General features: G+C 38.3%; 1 protein-coding gene and 1 non-coding gene across 2 annotated transcripts; one reads left to right on the forward strand and one right to left on the reverse strand.

Moving 5' to 3' along the window:
- Positions 1-1,164: 1,164 nt before the first annotated feature.
- Positions 1,165-1,635, forward strand: LOC111213811. Its single transcript, XM_022715650.1, has one exon. The coding sequence runs from the start codon at positions 1,165-1,167 to the stop codon at positions 1,633-1,635; it is 471 nt and encodes a 156-aa protein (XP_022571371.1).
- A 9,761-nt stretch (positions 1,636-11,396) lies between these two features.
- On the reverse strand, positions 11,397-11,503 carry LOC125588154. The gene has a single exon (XR_007324548.1). It is a non-coding gene; the product is annotated as a small nucleolar RNA R71 (small nucleolar RNA).
- Between the last annotated feature and the right edge of the window lie 6,862 nt (positions 11,504-18,365).

Consider the following 18,365-nt stretch of genomic DNA (forward strand, 5'->3'; position numbering starts at 1 on the left):
AACCACAGAAGTTGTTTTTCTAGAAAAAAAAAATGTTTATATGAATAAAAAAAGATTTTCTAAGAGTTTAAATTTGTGCTGATAGTCTGATGGTTTAGAATTAAAAGAATCAGTTGTATATTTATATAGATTTGGAGGCGTGTAATAATATTAGGATTATGAGTTATATGTAAAAAAAAAATTTGCATAAAATTGCAAAGAGATTTTTTTTGAAAATAGGAAATTGTATACTTATCACAAAATATATAATATTGCTAACTAATGTAGGAAAATGTTATACCTATCTTATTAACTAAAGTAGTTTGATATGTAAATATATGTAAATAAGAAAAGGAAACACATTCTTTATAAGGTGACTAACATTAATCTCTATAATATAACATTAATCTCTAACTAATGTAGTAAGATAGTAAATATGTAAATAAGAAAAGGAAACAGATGCTTAATTAAGGTGACTAACATTAATTATATATGTAAATGACGTGAAAAATTGCCTTTTTATATAAAAATTCTTTTAATAACAATGTGATTATTATAAAAGATTGATTAATTAAAAAGAAAATATTATAATGATAAATTAATTCATTATAGGTATCAGAATAATAAAACATTTTGAGAATTAATGTGAGTGTGACATGTAATTAACCGATTTCTAGAATAATGCTATAGAGATATATATATATATATATATATATATATATATATATATATATATATATATATTAATTTAAGTAAGATCGGCGAATGGATTTTCAGTAATTTTCGTTTTTATCCATATATAGATTTGTATCTACTTTTACGTATTTATTATTCAATCAAGACACATGTTACATGTACTTCTTTTTAGAAGCATATGAACACAAGTACGTGTGTACTCTCTCTCGTGTAGAAAAGAAGAGATGACAATTAAAAGAAACACGTGACAAAATACTCATTTCCATTCCACATAATCTCATTCTTAAATGGCCCCCCTAAATTTAGAATGTTCTTTCTGTTTGTGTTCCAACTTCTATCTGTAAGAGCGTGATCCATAGAAGTCAATAAGACAAAACAATACACGGATATTGATCCTTGCGCGGCTCTTCTTATAAATTTGCATTGATCGATGTCGACATTGAAAATCAAGAAAAAAATAAACAAACAAAAACATATAATATAGAAACTATGGAGGCTTTCTCCACCACTAACCAAACACTCCAAATCTCCGGCGATGAAACGTCAATGTTTATCACATACTCCATTGCAGCCCACAAAGTCGTTGTCATGGTCACTACCGGAATTCTAGGATTACTTCAGCTCATAAACCAACAGTCATCTGGTTTTGAAACACATAAAGCAGCATTCCTCTCTTTCTGCATATTCATTTTGTTCTACGCCATTCTTCGCGGCCGTGAAGCCATTGACTGGCGGCTGCGTCCCGGTATAGTGCCAAGGCTCGTGGGACACGCAAGCCATCTATTTGGAGGTCTAGCTGTTCTTGTGTTAGTCTCTGTAGTTTACGTGCCGTTTGCTTTAGTCCTTCTTCTCTGGTTTCTCTGGCTCTCCGTGGTGGTTTACGATACTTTCAATGCATTCATGATCTACTCGGAGGCGAGCATATCCGGCTCTGATTCACCACAACTACCGCCAGTGTAAGATGTTACGGTTTGCATATAGAATGAGTGTGAGATCTACTGCCAACCCTCCAAAACAAAACAAAAAATGAACAAAAAAATAAAATAAGATGGGTATGCGCGGGATGGATTTCGGTAGAGTTTATTGATTGTAGAAGTTGAAATATTTTGTAAAAATATTTGATAAATTTGCATAGAAAATTTTCTGTATTTAAAAGTCCATCAAAGATATAACAAGTTTAAGAATCTATTTTAAAACCAAGTTGTGTTGGTCTAGTGGTAAAAAGACTTCATGGGTTTGATTCATCTTGGTCATAACCGTGATATATTGATGGATTAGTTGCATGCTCAAGATCTCATGGGATTAGTCATTGGACCTAAAAAGCTTTTGGGATCCCTACGGTAAAATCGATAGGCAGTCAATCGGAACCTAATGCTTTGAACGACTAGTCGAGAAGAGTAGGTGTTAATACATAACTTTGGCTAATGATACTAAATTTTAATATAACTCCAAAATCAGAAACCAAGTTTTTGAATAATTGATTTTAATGAGTTTAAAATTCATCAAACCAATAACTTTATATTTTATAAAAGTGTCAGATCCATAAACTAGCAATTGTGAATTGCGTTACAATGTCATATTTCATAAATCAGTGAATACAAAAATTCTGTTTTTAAAAATGGATCCAATTAATGTTAAGATGGATAAATAATAGATATAGTTATTTAACACCTTCTTTCATATGCCAAATACCAATGTTAGCATTGCATCTTCATAGAGGATTTATTCAAAGTAGTTGGCACATAAAACAAAAGAAAAAAAGGGAAAGAAACGTTGCCTTGAAAGTTGAAATGGGTTAATTTGTTAACCCGTCAGCTGCATTATTGTTCTAGTTTGGTGTCCACTTGAACTAGAGCTTGAACTGAATAAAATGAAATTTATTTCTCCAATACTCAATATTACGGACCCGATTATGTAGATTTAAATTCTTCTTCTTGCCTTCAACCAAATCTCAGACTGATTTATTGTCACCTTCAAAGATAACTAGACGATATATTGGACCATCTCCACCACTCTTAATATTTTCTTTTATAATGGAGCAATTCTAAAACAGAAATGAGTTTCCACTCAAATGTGTTAAAAAGAACTGCTATATTTTCCAATATTATAAATGAATGCTATTTTTTACTTCTATATCAAGAGGAAATTCAGTGTAGAAAAGGTTTGATTAGGTAATCAATGCTTAAACACACTGAACTGATCCACTCGTCCAAGAGAGTAGACTATTTTATTTTTTTAGTCGTAAAGACCAAGACGTGGGCTATATTATAACATTTTTTTGTGGAAAACGACAAGTTGAAGCATAAGTTAATATATTGTAAGCTTAATTAAGTTCTCATGAATATGAAAGACTGCGCCGCCACGTCAGCAGGTAAGTGGATCCCGCTTTTAAAAAGTGTGAAAAAGTGTCAAGTCTGTAGCTCGAACTCTGGTTATTGAGTTATAAACACCAACATTTATACCACTAAACTAAAAGATACTTTGTACATTGATGGCCGAAACTAATATATATTTATGAAGGTCAGAAATCTTTGCTTCTTCGGTTTTCTCTGTGGGATCCACACTTAATTTTTTTTATCTAATGATTTAATAAATACTTTATAACTCACGTTTTGAAATGGACTTCGTTAAAAAAAATGCCCAATACACCTCTTTGGTCTGTAAGCGTTCTCTTTAATGGAAGTTTAGGGCTTTCAATTTTTAATCATCGGTTCATGACTCATCTAAGAAACACAGATTGGCTCTTTGAGTTCCATGAATCAGTTTATCTTCTTTAGTCTCTACATCTCTCCTTCTTTAATAAATTCATCATTAGTTCTTTTATTTTGCCTGAAAAATCATGATTGTGTGGTTTTAATTTTCTTTGGTCATCCTTAGCTTGCACCCTTTGATCTAACCAAGAAGAAGAAGAAGACATTTGTCGTTCAGGATGCCATCGAGGACTCAGCTGAGTCACACGGGAGACATAATATCCGTTGCCTGATTGTTCAAGAAGAGTTTATGTGCTGTGAAACATATTTGTTTCTTTTCATCAGTTGCTTTGTTTAATCTTTTTCCTTGCAAATAATGATGGTTTTGACAGTTCATTTACGGGAGCCAAGAAGTAAAAGAAGAAGAAGTGTTTGACATTTTCTGTCTTCCTGAGTTTTTTCCCATTCATTAAACTTGGATTTTGAAGATTATGTGCCTCACATTCTTTTTATTTTGATGGTCGTTAGGTTGAATGAAGATCATTGAATAAAGAAATTTTCGATGCTCCAGTAGATTTGGAGGGTACTTTATATTTCTTTCTCTGATAATTCTAGCGACATAAATTTGAACCTTACAGAGGGTATATTGCAGAGCATCCTAATGACGAGGAGGAGGTGGAGGGAATTTATCTGCACCAGCAACGTTACCGGTGGGAGGGAAGTGACATGGTTTACTTATACGACGAGGTAAGCATATCATTAGATGGTTTGCGGTCCATCTTTGAGAGCCATCGATTGTAAGTGTCTATCGTTTTGAAGTTGCACGGCACTAAGATGTAAAGAATTACTAATCACGATTACCTTAGTAGCACAGTTCTTTTTCATAGCTATTGTCAATGGAATTAACACTGGAAATTGATGGTGCTATATTTCATGTTCCAAATGCTAACGCAAGCTCCAATGTTGATTCTCAGCTTTAACATGCCAAAATCACAATGCAGTGAGTGTTGTAAGGTAATTTAGTAGGCACAAATGTTCAGTTGAAAAAAATTCTAAACTGTATTTATGCATCAAACTTATCATCTGTAACATAATAATATGCTTTTTCTGTGCTAGGAACCGTTTGTAAGTAAATGTCTCGGATGTATATGACTGCTGAGTTTGTTGCTTTTGACAGTGAAATCACTAAGCTTGCAATGTGTTAGGACAGCAAAAGCATCTCAGCTGATGGTTAGCTTTACAATTTCGTTGGTATCTTTTTCCTATTATGTTGAACGGATTATTTTAGCTAACAAATATTGCAACAGAGCGCTGGCAATAACTCTAATAGATTTATATATACATTTAGAATTGGAAGTTTGGTGAGAACAGGAACAAGTACTTCTGTCACGCTATTGGACAGTTATACGCTATTTCAAGAGAATTGATTTCTTATATTTTCCATAATCAATAAGATTTTAACTGCTTTGTCTACTTTGCATTCATACCTCATTCTCCATCTAACTTCTTGGTGCTACTATATAATGATCAAGTCATTTGTACACAAATAGGCAAGTGGGGATGTTACGTTGGGTGCTTGGTTTATTGGGCTTGGCTATACAAAGTCTGTTGTGACTCTAAAACTTTTACCTCATTTAACATTGATTCTGGTTCTTGGGAGAATTGCATATTGTGAATGAAAGGCACAAGCAGAGAACATGTGTGTAGCTGCGTTCGACTCGACATGTAGCGGTATCTGCAGATCCGTTGATCTCATTGTGGAGGTTAACATATCTGGAAATCATTATTTGGAAGCTACATTTCGAAGCCTTTCCTCAACATATAAATAGACCATAGACAGAGTTTGATATTTATAATACTCAGTGATCATGGAGTCTGCAGAAAACAATCCTTTTGCATGTTCTATATGGAACCAAGAGATATATCTTTTGTATGATGATTGTATTATGATAGCTACTAACATAGGAGATGACTAGAGAAAGAGAAATGAGTATGAATCTCTTATATGGATAGCTTTTGTAAACACATTTGGGTTTATTAACAGTTGTGACAAGCAATTATGTTTATATTAAAGGAAACCCGTCGCAACGTCAATAACAAATGCGCCTGTTTTTTGGTTGTTTGGGATGAAATAGCTAATGGGTTTTCTAAATCAATATAATTGATTTGACTAAAGCTATCTTGGATGACAAAAATAAGGATTGCAAGTTTAATAACTTCTACTTTAGACTTTAATTTCAACTAAATTATAATCAGTTTTTTATCCATATCATCTTAGTTATAAACGTAAGGATTTATTAGAATAAATAAACAGTTTCAACAATATTTAATATGTGATTTAATAAACAAAAGAACACGTAGGATTTTTAGGATTTAAAGAGATTGGAGACAATAGTTAATGAATATGAAAAGGATACGAAGCAGATGATGAAAAATGATTGGAGCAAATTAGTGGCAACACAGAGCTAAGCGAGATAAAAATATCAATCAATAAAGAATGAAAGAAGAATGAGCAAGGTTAAGTTATTACACAAGCCAAAACTAAGACAAATCAAACGACAGAACGTGAAAACAAATGTAAACAAGACAAGAGGGGAGGGTGATGATAAAATGCATTGAAAAACTGAATGCTAGATTAGTAAGCAAGAGGCAAAAAGAGATTAAAATGCAAAAAGTCCACGCCTTGGCGCGGATAACGATCCCTAGTAATAATAGTTCGAAAGAGGAGAGAGGATAATTGGTTTCTGGTTAAACCAGAAAAAAAAGATGAACCTGGTTAAAGGCCAACCAATTAAGTTTTGCGATTCTTCGCACCTCTTTATCTTACATGACTAAGATCTTTGCAGTGGGAGCACGTAGCAGGGACCCAAGGATACGTTACCTCAACTGGGACCACCACTCGATCAAACCGCTCAGTTCCAATTACTTGGAGCAGGGGATACGAGAGAGAGAAAAATGTACCACAAATCCTAAATCGAATGGTTTAATCGGCTAAATCAATATCTAACGGACAGAGACTAATTCGACTGCGCAAGGCAAGGGAAAACCTTTTTTTCCTTCTTTTTTTTGGAACACAAAAGTCAAGACAATTACTCGATTTGCGTGTGTCATTGATATCACTCAAATTACTCTAGGGAGTGATTTTACTCTCTCAAATAAAAAGTTCAATTATGGTACTTAGGGATCGAATCCACAGAGAGCTAGAGCACACAATAGACTATAGAAATTAAGATTAAGCTAGGCAAACAGTTTATAAAGAAGTAAATCAATGAAAACAAGGTGAACAAAGTAGTTGTTCGATTAGTTGATTGAGGTTGTAAACAATTAGGAGAAATAGCTAGACCTAAGGATTTATCAATCAAGAGATTCAAAACTTCAATTCAAAGATGCTAATGGTTTATAGATTCAATTATTGAACTTTATTTTAATAAGTAAGCAATCCAGCTTTCGCATGCAATTGCTAATCAGATGTCTAAGTCTAGTCTCAGCTGTCGCTTGTTGACTTTGAGCGAGTGTCGATCCATGCTATGGCCTGAGCGTCGATCGATGCTTCCTTAGACAAGCATTAACGACCTAATCGATTTAGTTCAACTAGATTCCTAGACCAACTCTCATATGCGCCTAGGTATCTAATCCAGCAAAGTTCGGGTTCCGTTAATTGATTTCATTTGCGTGCCTCTCAACTATCCTATGATTCTAGGTTCAAACAATTAGTCACACTATCGTGCTATTCTAATTATTCCAGATCCTAGTATTACAAATCACCCTGGTGTAGTCTATAAATAATCTAGCAATCCTAATTGATTATCTGTTTGACATTAAGCTCATGAAATCCCTAAACCTAACAAGATGAATTACTCAGACATGCAAGCAATAAAACAAATCATAGTCTGAATAATATAATAGATAAGAAATCAATGGTGAAACCAATGGAGTTCCAATCAATCTCTGAAGGAGAATTGATCTTCTCTCTAAACCTAAGAGAAAACAATAGAATAGGATAATAGGAAGTTTGTTGCCGTCAACAGTGGCTTAGAAATACATAAATAGGGTTTATGGTCGTCCATGGGTATTTTGGTAACTTGGAGTGGCTTCTGGGCTTCAAACGGTCTTCAAATATGCTTGGCCCGCGTTCTGGCATCACTGTCGATCGACACCAATGCTGTGTTATCGATCGACAGTCCTTCATCTCCTCGACAACTTCCTCTTGTGAGGCAGACTGACCACTCTTCAGTAAAACGAGCATAAAATCTGCTATAGGATGCTGATTGACCTAAAACCGGTGGCATTGGAAAGCTAACGCAAAGCTATATCTTGTGTCAAAATATGAGCTCAATCTAACGGTGGAAAAGTCTCCATAGATAGCTAGAAATCTGACACATCTATGCAGCTCTGCACTCAAAAGGCTCCAAAAGACACCAACATCACCACATTCCTCCAAATCGTCCCTGAACCTGTAAATACTCTAAATAGACACTATATAGTAGTAAATATATATTAAAACACTTATAGACCATGGCTAAAATTGGGTAAAATCCATGGTCTATCAACTCCCCCAGACTTACCCTTTTGCTTGTCCTCAAGCAAAACAGACGGGCAGTCTCTTTGAAAGAGGTTTGAAAACAACAGGGACTCACATGATTTAAAACTTAGAATCATCACCTCTGCAATATTGCAATCCACATTTAAGAAGTCCTAATCACAAAAGCACATTATACCATATTCTAGCTTAGCAACCAAATTCACCTAGCCAACAACTTAGCAAATCTTGTCTGACATTCCCCTCAACCAACCTCATTTCTTAACATAAATAAAAGTGCAGGCTTTACCTTGGGAGTATCGATCACAAGATGTAAGGATTTTCAAACAAGTATCTGGATCTGCAGGTAAAAGTTAGTTCCTATCTTTTCTCTCTACTAATTTCTCTCTTTAGTCAAAGTCTGCTTCCATTGTAGGATCATTGACCAAGATTGGACATGCTTCCATGAATCAAGCCTTAATGGTGGTTGCCACCAAGTCATGTTGACTTCTTTTTGACTTATATCCAAGAATTCATGTGAATCGAACCTTGATGATTGCCGCCACCAAGTCTCGTTTGAATTCTTTTTGTTGGAATCCTTATGAAGCAAACCTTAATGGTTGTAGCCACCAAGTCCTATTCGGATTTCACCTAACTAACACCTATTATATATATATATATATATATATATATTTTTTTCTTTTTCTTTTTCGTTTTTTTTTTTGAAAATAAATATTTCTACCTATAAATCTAGGGTCATAATAGAGAGAGAAATGTGATAAATCTACACAAGGCTTTACCTTCCAGACTTGTTTGAAGAATCCGATCACATGTATACCAAGCCCCAAGACAAGCAGTTGTGTCAGGTTTAGTGTTGGAGGTCAGCTTTGGTTCATTCAAACAATCTCAGCAAGTGTGAATAGTTGACAGGTTGATCCACTTTAGTATCTTTAGTACTATCTGCAATCAGTAAGTCCAGAATGGTGCAAAAGAGTGATTAGATAACAAGCAAAAATCTAATAAGTTCATTATCCTCTTCTTGACTCAATAAAACTCTTTTGAAAACATTTTGATAAGACTCATGAACACACTAATATCAGTAAACCTCCCCCTAGACTTAAATTACATTGTCCCCAGTGTACATCTAGTTGGGAGCTATGGTGATAAATAAATTATAAGTATTCAATTTAACAAGTTAGAGCGATATACCTGACCGAATTAAGTGTCGATCGATGGAAAAGGGTTACCATCGGTCGCTGCAAGTAATGTACTGTCGATCGATATCGACATGCTCTCATCGATCGATATGCTGGGCAATCGTATACTCGGATCTCTTCTTTTTTTTTCCAAATAGCTACTAAAACACAATATTAGTAGAACCTCCTCCAGACTTAAACAACACTATCTCTAGTGTATGCAGTCTAAGATCGGTGGAGATATAAATCATAAGGACAATATTTAACAAGGAAAACAGTATACCTGACTTTGATGTGAGTGTCGACCAACACAGTTAAGTGGCGATCAATACTCTTGAAGCTCTGTCGATCGACACAGTTAAGTGGCGATCGATCGATGCTAGCGATGCTCTGTCGATCGATGCTGCGCAGCCATCATTGATTGATATATGGTGTTTTTGGCATCTTGTATATATGTTTTCTAATTGGTTTTCAAGTCTTTATCGAGTCTTCCTAGTCCTTTTCGAGTCATTATAGGTCTGGAGTTGCATTGGATGGGAGATAAACCAGTTGGAGGAAAAAAAGAGAAAAATAATGCAATTTGAAGTTTTTCACGCAGAGCAGTCGTGCGGAGCAGTCTGGCGTGCCTGTTCCAGCGACAGAGATTTTTAAGGAAGTTTTCAAATAATTCGGGATTTTACCTAGGGCTTCCTCCTTTTTCTCCTGCAGCCGTCAAAGACCTTCAATATATATTTTCTTATTATTCTAGACATTCTACGTGACTTTTTAAGAGAGATTTTGGAGAGAGAAAACTTGTACTCTTGTTAAGGGAGAAGAATCTCTACATCCTTTGGAGAAGATTTCTAAACCCTCTTTGCTTTTTATTATTAATTCAGACATGTTTTCTTCATCTGTTATCTCTGTGATTTCTCTGTCCATGGCTGAGTAATCCACTTGCTTAGTCTAGGGTGTTAGGGTGTTAGATCCGTAAGTTAAACATAGATAAGTGAATCCCTTGATTGTCTTCATTCATAACTATTCTTAATGCTTGCATTAAACTGGCCGCTTAATGTTAGATCCTAGGCTTAACCTGTTCATTAACCGTGTAATAGGTTGCTAGATTTGTTATGAATGAGCATTGCATCCCTAGTCAGCGATAGTAGATATTAGGGTGTATTGTGAACATATCAGACTTGATCTCTAAAGCTTGCTAGCGCGTCTTTATCCAAACGAGAGTTTAGGCATCAAGACCGACTTGCAAAGGAATCAATACCACGAGAGTGGGTTGATTCAACATGAGTGATCCGAGTTCTGGACTTACTCTTAATTGAACTTGAATAATTGTTTGGCTCACACTTGTTTAACACCCGATCAAACCACCCTAGGCTAGCATTCTTAATCATCTGAAAAACCTTAAATCAATCTCTTACTTGCTTGTTACGAAATTAACTTTAAAACCCCCATATTGTTTTAGCTTGATAATGATCCTATAGAAATAAAGTGTAATCATTGGTCTCTGTGGATTCGATCCTAAAGTGCTACATCGACATACCATTCGATTGTGGTAGTGTGCACATTAGGTTAATTGGTGTGCGTATACACGTAATATCAATTTGGCGCCGTTGCTGGGGACCATCTTTTTACCTTTATTGTTCGGTTATTTATTTAGTCTAAGACCTCTAACTTGCTCTATCCTTTTTGTTGCAGCTAATTGTTCAGGTGCATGACCAGTAAACATACTCTGAGAAACGCACAAGGAGAGTTACATTTACCAACCAGGAGCTAGCAAGGTTAGAAAGAACAAATCGTCAACAACCAAGGCAAACCGACACCACTATGGGTGATCAAGCCAATCAGGATGATCTTATTGCCTGAATGGCACTCATGCAGCAGCAAATGCAACAGTTGCAGCAGACCATTCAAGCGCAGGAACAAGCTGCTCAGCAACAGCAGGAAAAGCAGGCACAGACTGTTCCGATCGGGAAGAGAAACCTTCCGCGTAAAGTCCCTACTACGCGCTCTGCCATTGTTCCTCCACTCTGCCTCAGACAGGACTTCGAGATCAAGCCTGCTTTGATCGGTCTAGTACAGAGAAAGGTGTTCTCTGGTCTCTCTACATAAATTCCAATGGAGCATATTGAGAGCTTCGAAAAAGTCTGCAGTTTCACTCGCGCGAATGGCGTACCACCAGACTACATCAAGTGCATGTTATTCCCATTCTCTCTTGATGGAAAAGCTGCACGGTGGTTGAACTCCCTCCCTTCCGTCTCTCTCACTTCATGGGAACAGGTCCGATCAGCGTTCCTCAACCATTTCTACTCTAAGGCGAGAACAGTTGCATTGAAGAACAAGATCACCTCCTTCAGACAGCTCACTGATGAGCCTTTCTGCGACGAATGAGAGCGCTTCAATGACTATCGCAGAGAATGTCTTCACCATGGATTTGATGATGACTACCTCTTGGGAATTTTCTATGATGGAGTTGACTGGGAATTTCAGAGTGCTATGAACTCTGCCAGCAATGGAGACTTCATGACTAGGACCACTGATGGAGCGTTTGAGCTGATTGAGAACATGGTTGCTACGTCAGCCAATAAGAACGAGGAGAGCGATCGCTCCAAGAAATAGAACAGTTCTGACACCCAGAAGATAGATGAGCTGACTGCCAAGGTTGATCAGCTACTGAAAAATAACCAAGGGCACGTCTTCAGCATGAAGCAAGCTACGGCCGGGCAGATTCAGAACCAGAACCAGCGACAACCGCATGGCAATCGGCAAGCTGTTCCAGCTACCGGGAACAGTCAACCAGATGAGCTGAAGGGTCTGGGTATGATGATGCAACAACTGTTGCAGGGTATGCAAATTCACGGCAAGGCATTGAATCAGGTTTCTACAGACATCAACACCAGGATGGACAACATGTTCACCGAGCTGAATACAAAGTATGATACTGTGAGCAACCACATTAAGAGGATTCATGTTCAGCTTGCTCAAACAGCTGAGAGTGTCAAGAGGCAGCAAGGTACCCTTCCTGGAAAGAGTGTGATGAATCATAGAGTTGAGCACTGTAATGCAGCAGAGCTGAGATGTGAGAAAGCTGAGGGAAAAGAACCAGAGCAACTGTCTGCTAAGACTGCTCCATGCGCAGAAGAGAGAACAGAGCACTCTGCTAGCTCTGAAGTGACTGCTCCCGATGAACCTATTGAGATTCCACCAATGCGAGTCTATGTTCCTAAGGTTCCATATCCAATTCCATCTAAACATCTGATGGATCCTATTGGTGCAGAGCAGCTGGCTGGGTTTAGGAAGATGGTAAGAAGGCTTCCTCAAAATATCTCATTTGAACATGCTTGGGAGATTAGGCCATTGCACATGCTCTTCAAAAATTGCAGAGAATCTCAGGAGGAAATCAAGGCACTATTTACTGAAGCACTGACACCATCGCTGAAGGTACTGCCTAAGGTTGATGACGCTGGAAAGTTTGTTTTTCCTTGTTCCATTGCTGGAGTGGAATTCAAGGAAGCTCTTTGAGATTCTGGGTCTAGTGTGAACCTTGTCTCAAAAGCGATTGTAGACAAGCTGGGCATTGTTGATGTTGAGCCTTCTCTGGTGACTCTGGCTTTTATAAAATCTTCCATGGCAGTCCCTTATGGAACCATTCGCAACTTTCCTGTCCAAGTTGGGAACTGTATTCTCCATACCGAATTTCAGGTTGTTGAGATGAACAAGGATCATGAGATGCCTTTGATCTTTGGAAGGTCATTTATGGCTACAGTTGGAGCAGTCGTCGACATGCCTAATAAGAGAGTCTCCTTCTCCAACATCAACAAGAAGGTTTTCTACAAGGCTGTCCCAACCAGATCACAAATCCGCTACGCCTCTTGCATTTCAGTGGTTAGTGGAGAACAGCTGGAAATTGTTGCTAAGAAGGAGCTTGGTAAAAAGGGTGAGATCAAAGAAGTCCTGGATGGAGATCCTCACACTGATACCAAAAAACTCAGTGGGAATGCAAGGGTGAATGAAAAAGTCCAGAAGAAAAGGGTCAAGGGTGACCCTATGATGACTTTGATACCTCGGTTGTGTGATAAGAAATCCATGAGTATGAGGTTAAGTGCAAGGGTACCTCTAAACCTTTCTCTAAGGTCAGAGTAATTCTCACACATGAGCTGAAAGAGAAAGGAGAAACTGCTGTGAAAGGGTTGTTGAGCAGAGTTTTGAAGCTGAACATGTCTGATTGTGGAGCTTATTTTAGAACAAGACCTCATGCTCAACCCGACTGATCCCTGTCACCAAGTCAAGCTAGTGACTTAAACCAAGCGCTTGGTGGGAGGCAAGCCACTGGTAAGTGTAAATATAAGTTGGTTTTGTTTTTTTTTTTGCTTATTTTTCGTTTTAGTTTATTGAGTCTCAGGTCAAAAAGCAGAAAAATCCGAGATACTTAAAAATCCTGGGTTGCTGAAGGAGCGACTGCTCCAGGCGGAGATCTTGCGATGAAACACCCCGAATTTTCGTGGAGCGTCCGCTCCACTCAGGTACGTATCTCACAAAAAAAAAATTTATTCTTGTTTTCACCTTCTCTCTGATTTATTTTCACACCAGAGACGTTGTGAAGTAAGTCTGGGGGAGGGTTTTCGTCGTTTACTAACTCGTTTCTTTCTTTTGTTTTTCTTTTGCGTTAGTTTGAGTCAGTTTTTATGATCGAGTCAGTCAAAACTTTGTGGGAATTAGGACCTTATTCCGTGTTGATCACTAACCACCTCGTGCTTTAGTTATCTTATTCAGTGACCTTAGCGGTGGCGAAAGACACACATGTGGACCTGGAACACCCTGACATATCTCACTTGATTCTCCAGAAGTTCTCAGCCGATCAGGTTACACTGGGTAGACTTAACTCCACCTAACTTGAACCTAATCTTGACTGAAATTCTTCTTGTTATGGGCATTAGATCAGGGAAACGAGAACACACTCAGGACTTCTTATCCTTTTTATCCATCTTGCTGATCCTGAGTGGCTAGCTCATCTTTAGCTAACTCCCACCCTGCACCTTAGCCTTTATTCCACCTTCATGCATTTGTTTTTCAGTGTCATATGTGCAGATATGTGCAAAAAGGTCGGAGAGGAAAGGATCAACGAAGCCTCTTACTCGTTACTGCTACAGAAATTCAGTCAGAAAGGAGAACAAGCAGATTAAGGGAGCAACCGCTCCATAACCAATGAACTGCGCAAGAGCAGGCTTGGAGAATCAGAACCACCAGTGGCACTCAGAAACATCATGTATTACCTCCTTCGTCACATCACCATATCAGTATTCAAAAAAAAAAAAAAAAACCGAAAATGAGGTGATGGAGAAGGGGAAGAAATCAAAGAAACATGAGCCACTGGGAAGGTCAAGCAAAAGAGTGGGTACCAAGTTGAAAGATTGGAGAGCAAGCAGATGATCTGATCATTCAGATGGCTGATCCAAAACGGAGCAGTCGTTCCAGATAGAGCAAAAACGAGTAGAGGCTGTGGACATCAATGGATCTATCATCTCTTGCCATTTTGTGCGATATCCTGCATCCTCTACAATGAAATGGTAGCCCCTAAACACTTTTAACACCACCATTAAATAGCCTGTTTAACACCTAGCCCGTCTACCCTGAATAGTGCCTGTGATGAGAAGCTCACGCTACTCTTAAATGAATGTAGGGAGTTTTGTCTCGATAGTGTTGCTTTTTCAGGTTTGAGATGTAGAGTATGGAGCCGATTTTTGAACAGCAGTCAGTGGGGTTCCGGTAAGGGTGTGTTGTCCTAGTTTTACTGCTTATATTGTTCAGAGATTCGTGGTTAAAGTATGGTTGCTGAGAAAAGGAGAGTTCCCACACTTTCAAACCTTTTTCCCTGTTCTTGATACTTGACATTGTTTGAGGACAAACAAGGATCTAAGTCTGGGGGAATTGATATATAGTGTTTTTGGCATCTTGTATATATGTTTTCTAATTGGTTTTTAAGTATTTATCGAGTATTCCTAGTCCTTTTCGAGTCATTACAGGTTTGGAGGAAAAGAAGAGAAAAATAGTGCAATTTGGAATTTTTCACGCAGAGCAGTCGTGCGGAGCAGTCTAGCGTGCTTGTTTCAGCGACAGAGATTTTTAAAAAAGTTTTCAAATATTTTGAGATTTTACCTAGGGCTTCCCCCTTTTTCTCCTGCAGCCGCCAGAGACCTGCAATAAATATTTTCTTATTATTGTAGACATTCTACGTGACTTTTTAAAGAGATTTTGAAGAGATAAAACTTTTACTCTTGTTAAGGGAGAAGAATCTCTACATCCTTTGGAGAAGATTCCTAAACCCTCTTTGCTTTTTATTATTAATTCAGACATGTTTTCTTCATCTGTTATCTCTTTGATTTCTCTGTCCATGGCTGAGTAATCCACTTGCTTAGTCTAGGGTGTTAGGGTGTTAGATCCGTGAGTTAAACATAGATAAGTGAATCCATTGATTGTCTTCATTCATAACTATTCTTAATGCTTGCATTAAACTGAACGCTTAATGTTAGATCCTAGGTTTAACCTGTTCATTAACCGTGTAATAGGCTGCTAGATCTGTTATGAATGAGCATTGCATCCCTAGTCAGCGAGAGTAGATATTAGGGTGTATTGTGAACATATCGGACTTGATCTCTAAAGCTCGCTAGCGCGTCTTGATCCAAACGAGAGTTTAGGCATCAAGACCGACTTGCAAAGGAATCAATAATACGAGAGTGGGTTGATTCAACCTGAGTGATCCGAGTTCTGGACTTACTCTTAATTGAACTTGAATAATTGTTTGGCTCACACTTGTTTAACACTCGATCAAACCACCCTAGGCTAGCATTCTTAATCATCTGAAAAACCTTAAATCAATCTCTTACTTGCTTGTTACGAAAATAACTTTAAAACCCCCATATTGTTTTAGCTTGATATTGATCCTATAGAAATAAAGTGTAATCATTGGTCTATGTGGATTCGATCCTAAAGTGCTACATCGACATACCATTCGATTGTGGTAGTGTGCACATTGGGTTAATTGGTGTGCGTATACACGTAATATCAATTTGGCGCCGTTGCCGGCGATCCTCGTGCAAACTCATCTTCCTCGAATTTTTTTTTTGACCTGCAATTAATAAAAACTTTAATCAGTAACAATCTAAACTAAATTGAAAGAAATTACCTAATAATGGGTTGCCTCCCACTCAGCGTTTATTTTTAGTCATTAGCTTGACTTTTGGATATCTGATTTAGTCTGGATGAGGATGTGAACTTGCTCCGGAACAAGTCTCGGTGTCTCTCTTTCTCATCTTGTGGATGATAAAAGATCTTGCAGAAACTTCTCCTTTCTCTCTCAGCTCTGGATCACATAGCACTCTAACCTGGTAAAAGGTTCAGAACCTCCTCTGCAGCGCACTCTATACTCAAGACTTCCCTCTTGACATTGCAAAGGTACTAGTGGCAAGAAATATGCATCTACATTCCTTTTCTTTTTCCTCTTTCTATTCTTGGTCCTTCCCCCAGACTTAGACTTTTCAGTCTCGGGTTGTTCTGAAAGTTAGAGGGTGTCGACCGACGCTGAAGGCTTCGTGTCGATCGATTCTGAAGACTGAGAGTCGTTCGATGCTGAAATCTGATTGTCGATCGATTCTGAGGACTGGAAGTCGACCGATGCTGCAATTTCAATGTCGACCGATGCTGATTCTGGTATTACAGGCTCGTGGTTTGAATCAGCTGTAGGTCCTGGATCTTCAAACATCTCTATGCATGAAATAAGCTCCTCACTTTTTTTCTTTTCCATGGGATCATAGAAGACAGTTTCATCAACATTAGTCAGACACATCTTATTTCTCTTAAGATCACAAACTGCCCCCACTGTAGCCGTGAAGGCTCTTCCAAAAAGAAGTGGAGATGTCTTGCCTGATTTGATATCCATAGCGTGAAAGTCCACAGGGATAATGCATTCCCCTATCTCCACCTAAACATTCTTGATCATGCCTGCTGAGTTTACTCGGGAGCTATCCATGAAAGTGAAACTATCTTTAGAAGGTTCCATCTTCAGTCCTAATAGCTCAGCAGTGTCTATGGCCATGATACTGACTGCAGATCTAGTATCACATAGGGCGTTTGGTAAATGGTGGCTATGTATAGAGCATGGAATCATGAACTTTCCAGGATCTTATTCCTTCTTCAGTGTCCTCTTGGGTTTATAGCTGGCCTTGTTAATTAGGAGCTCAATATCCTTATCAGTCTCTCTGCTCTCTCTGAAGAAATTACCAAGTCTATACTTATGATATGCATCCTCAAAAGACATATCCTTAGGAACCCTCTTCACCCTTCAAGTTCCTCTTTGTTAACTTCTCTCCTGAGGTGTTTGGGATAATAGGGTTTCCTAGATTTCACTCTCTTCTCAACTAGAATTTCTTCTTTCGTTGCCTGCCTTTCCATGGCAGGTTCATATCCGTCTGTTTGGTGTCGATCGATACCTGGTAGATGTCGTCGATCGATACCTGGTAGATGTCGTCGATCGACACTCTCAACGAAAGAGGTTTCAGCTAGGTTGATTGCTCTTGCTCTGGTGCTTCTGCAGATTGCTGACTTATCTTCTCTGTTGTCTTCAAGCAAACTGAGGTCTGAGATAGATTTCGAGTTTCCTTCAAGTGGTGTGCAACAAGATCTGGTAAACGTACTCGGTATGGCATTAGTGGTTGTCTCGCTGCGCTTCTATTGTTGTCGATCGGTGTTCCCATGTTGCTGTCGATCGATTCCATTGTATTGTTGCCAATCGATGTTGTCCCTTTTAACTCGAGCTAGGGTGGGAGGATGCGGGTGTCGAGCGGCGATATCTGAGTGGCTCTGAATTCGAACAGTTTTATTTGATCCCAAAAGTGGTGTCGATCAATGATCGGCTGGTGATGTCGATCGGTGCTCAGTTGTTGGTGTCGGTCGATGCTCAGTTGTTGGTGTCGGTCGATGCTCAGTTGTTGGTGTCGGTCAATACGAGCTGCCTATTGACATGGAGCTTTCGATTGGGAAAGCATCTTCTTCCAGCTTCTCCTGCTCGAGCACTTCCCCAAAGTCATTATCTGAGATGGCATTAACCTGGTGCCTCTCACTATCCAGCGCTTTCCCTTTGACCAGAGCTTCTTGTTTCTTCACGGCTTCTGCAGTCTGAGAAACCTGGGCATCTAGAATCATGACATGGGCATCTAAGGTTTCAAATTTTCCATTTAGCTCTTTGTATAGAACATCCAACCTCAGATTTAAGTATGCACTCGTCTTCTGCTGAATTTTTAG

Source organism: Brassica napus, chromosome C5 (genome assembly GCF_020379485.1).
Source record: "Brassica napus cultivar Da-Ae chromosome C5, Da-Ae, whole genome shotgun sequence".
Lineage (NCBI taxonomy): Eukaryota > Viridiplantae > Streptophyta > Magnoliopsida > Brassicales > Brassicaceae > Brassica > Brassica napus.

Excerpts from the sequence above, each read along its gene's own strand:
- LOC111213811 (XM_022715650.1), top strand. The coding sequence starts at position 1,165 with ATGGAGGCTTTCTCCACCACTAACCAAACACTCCAAATCTCCGGCGAT.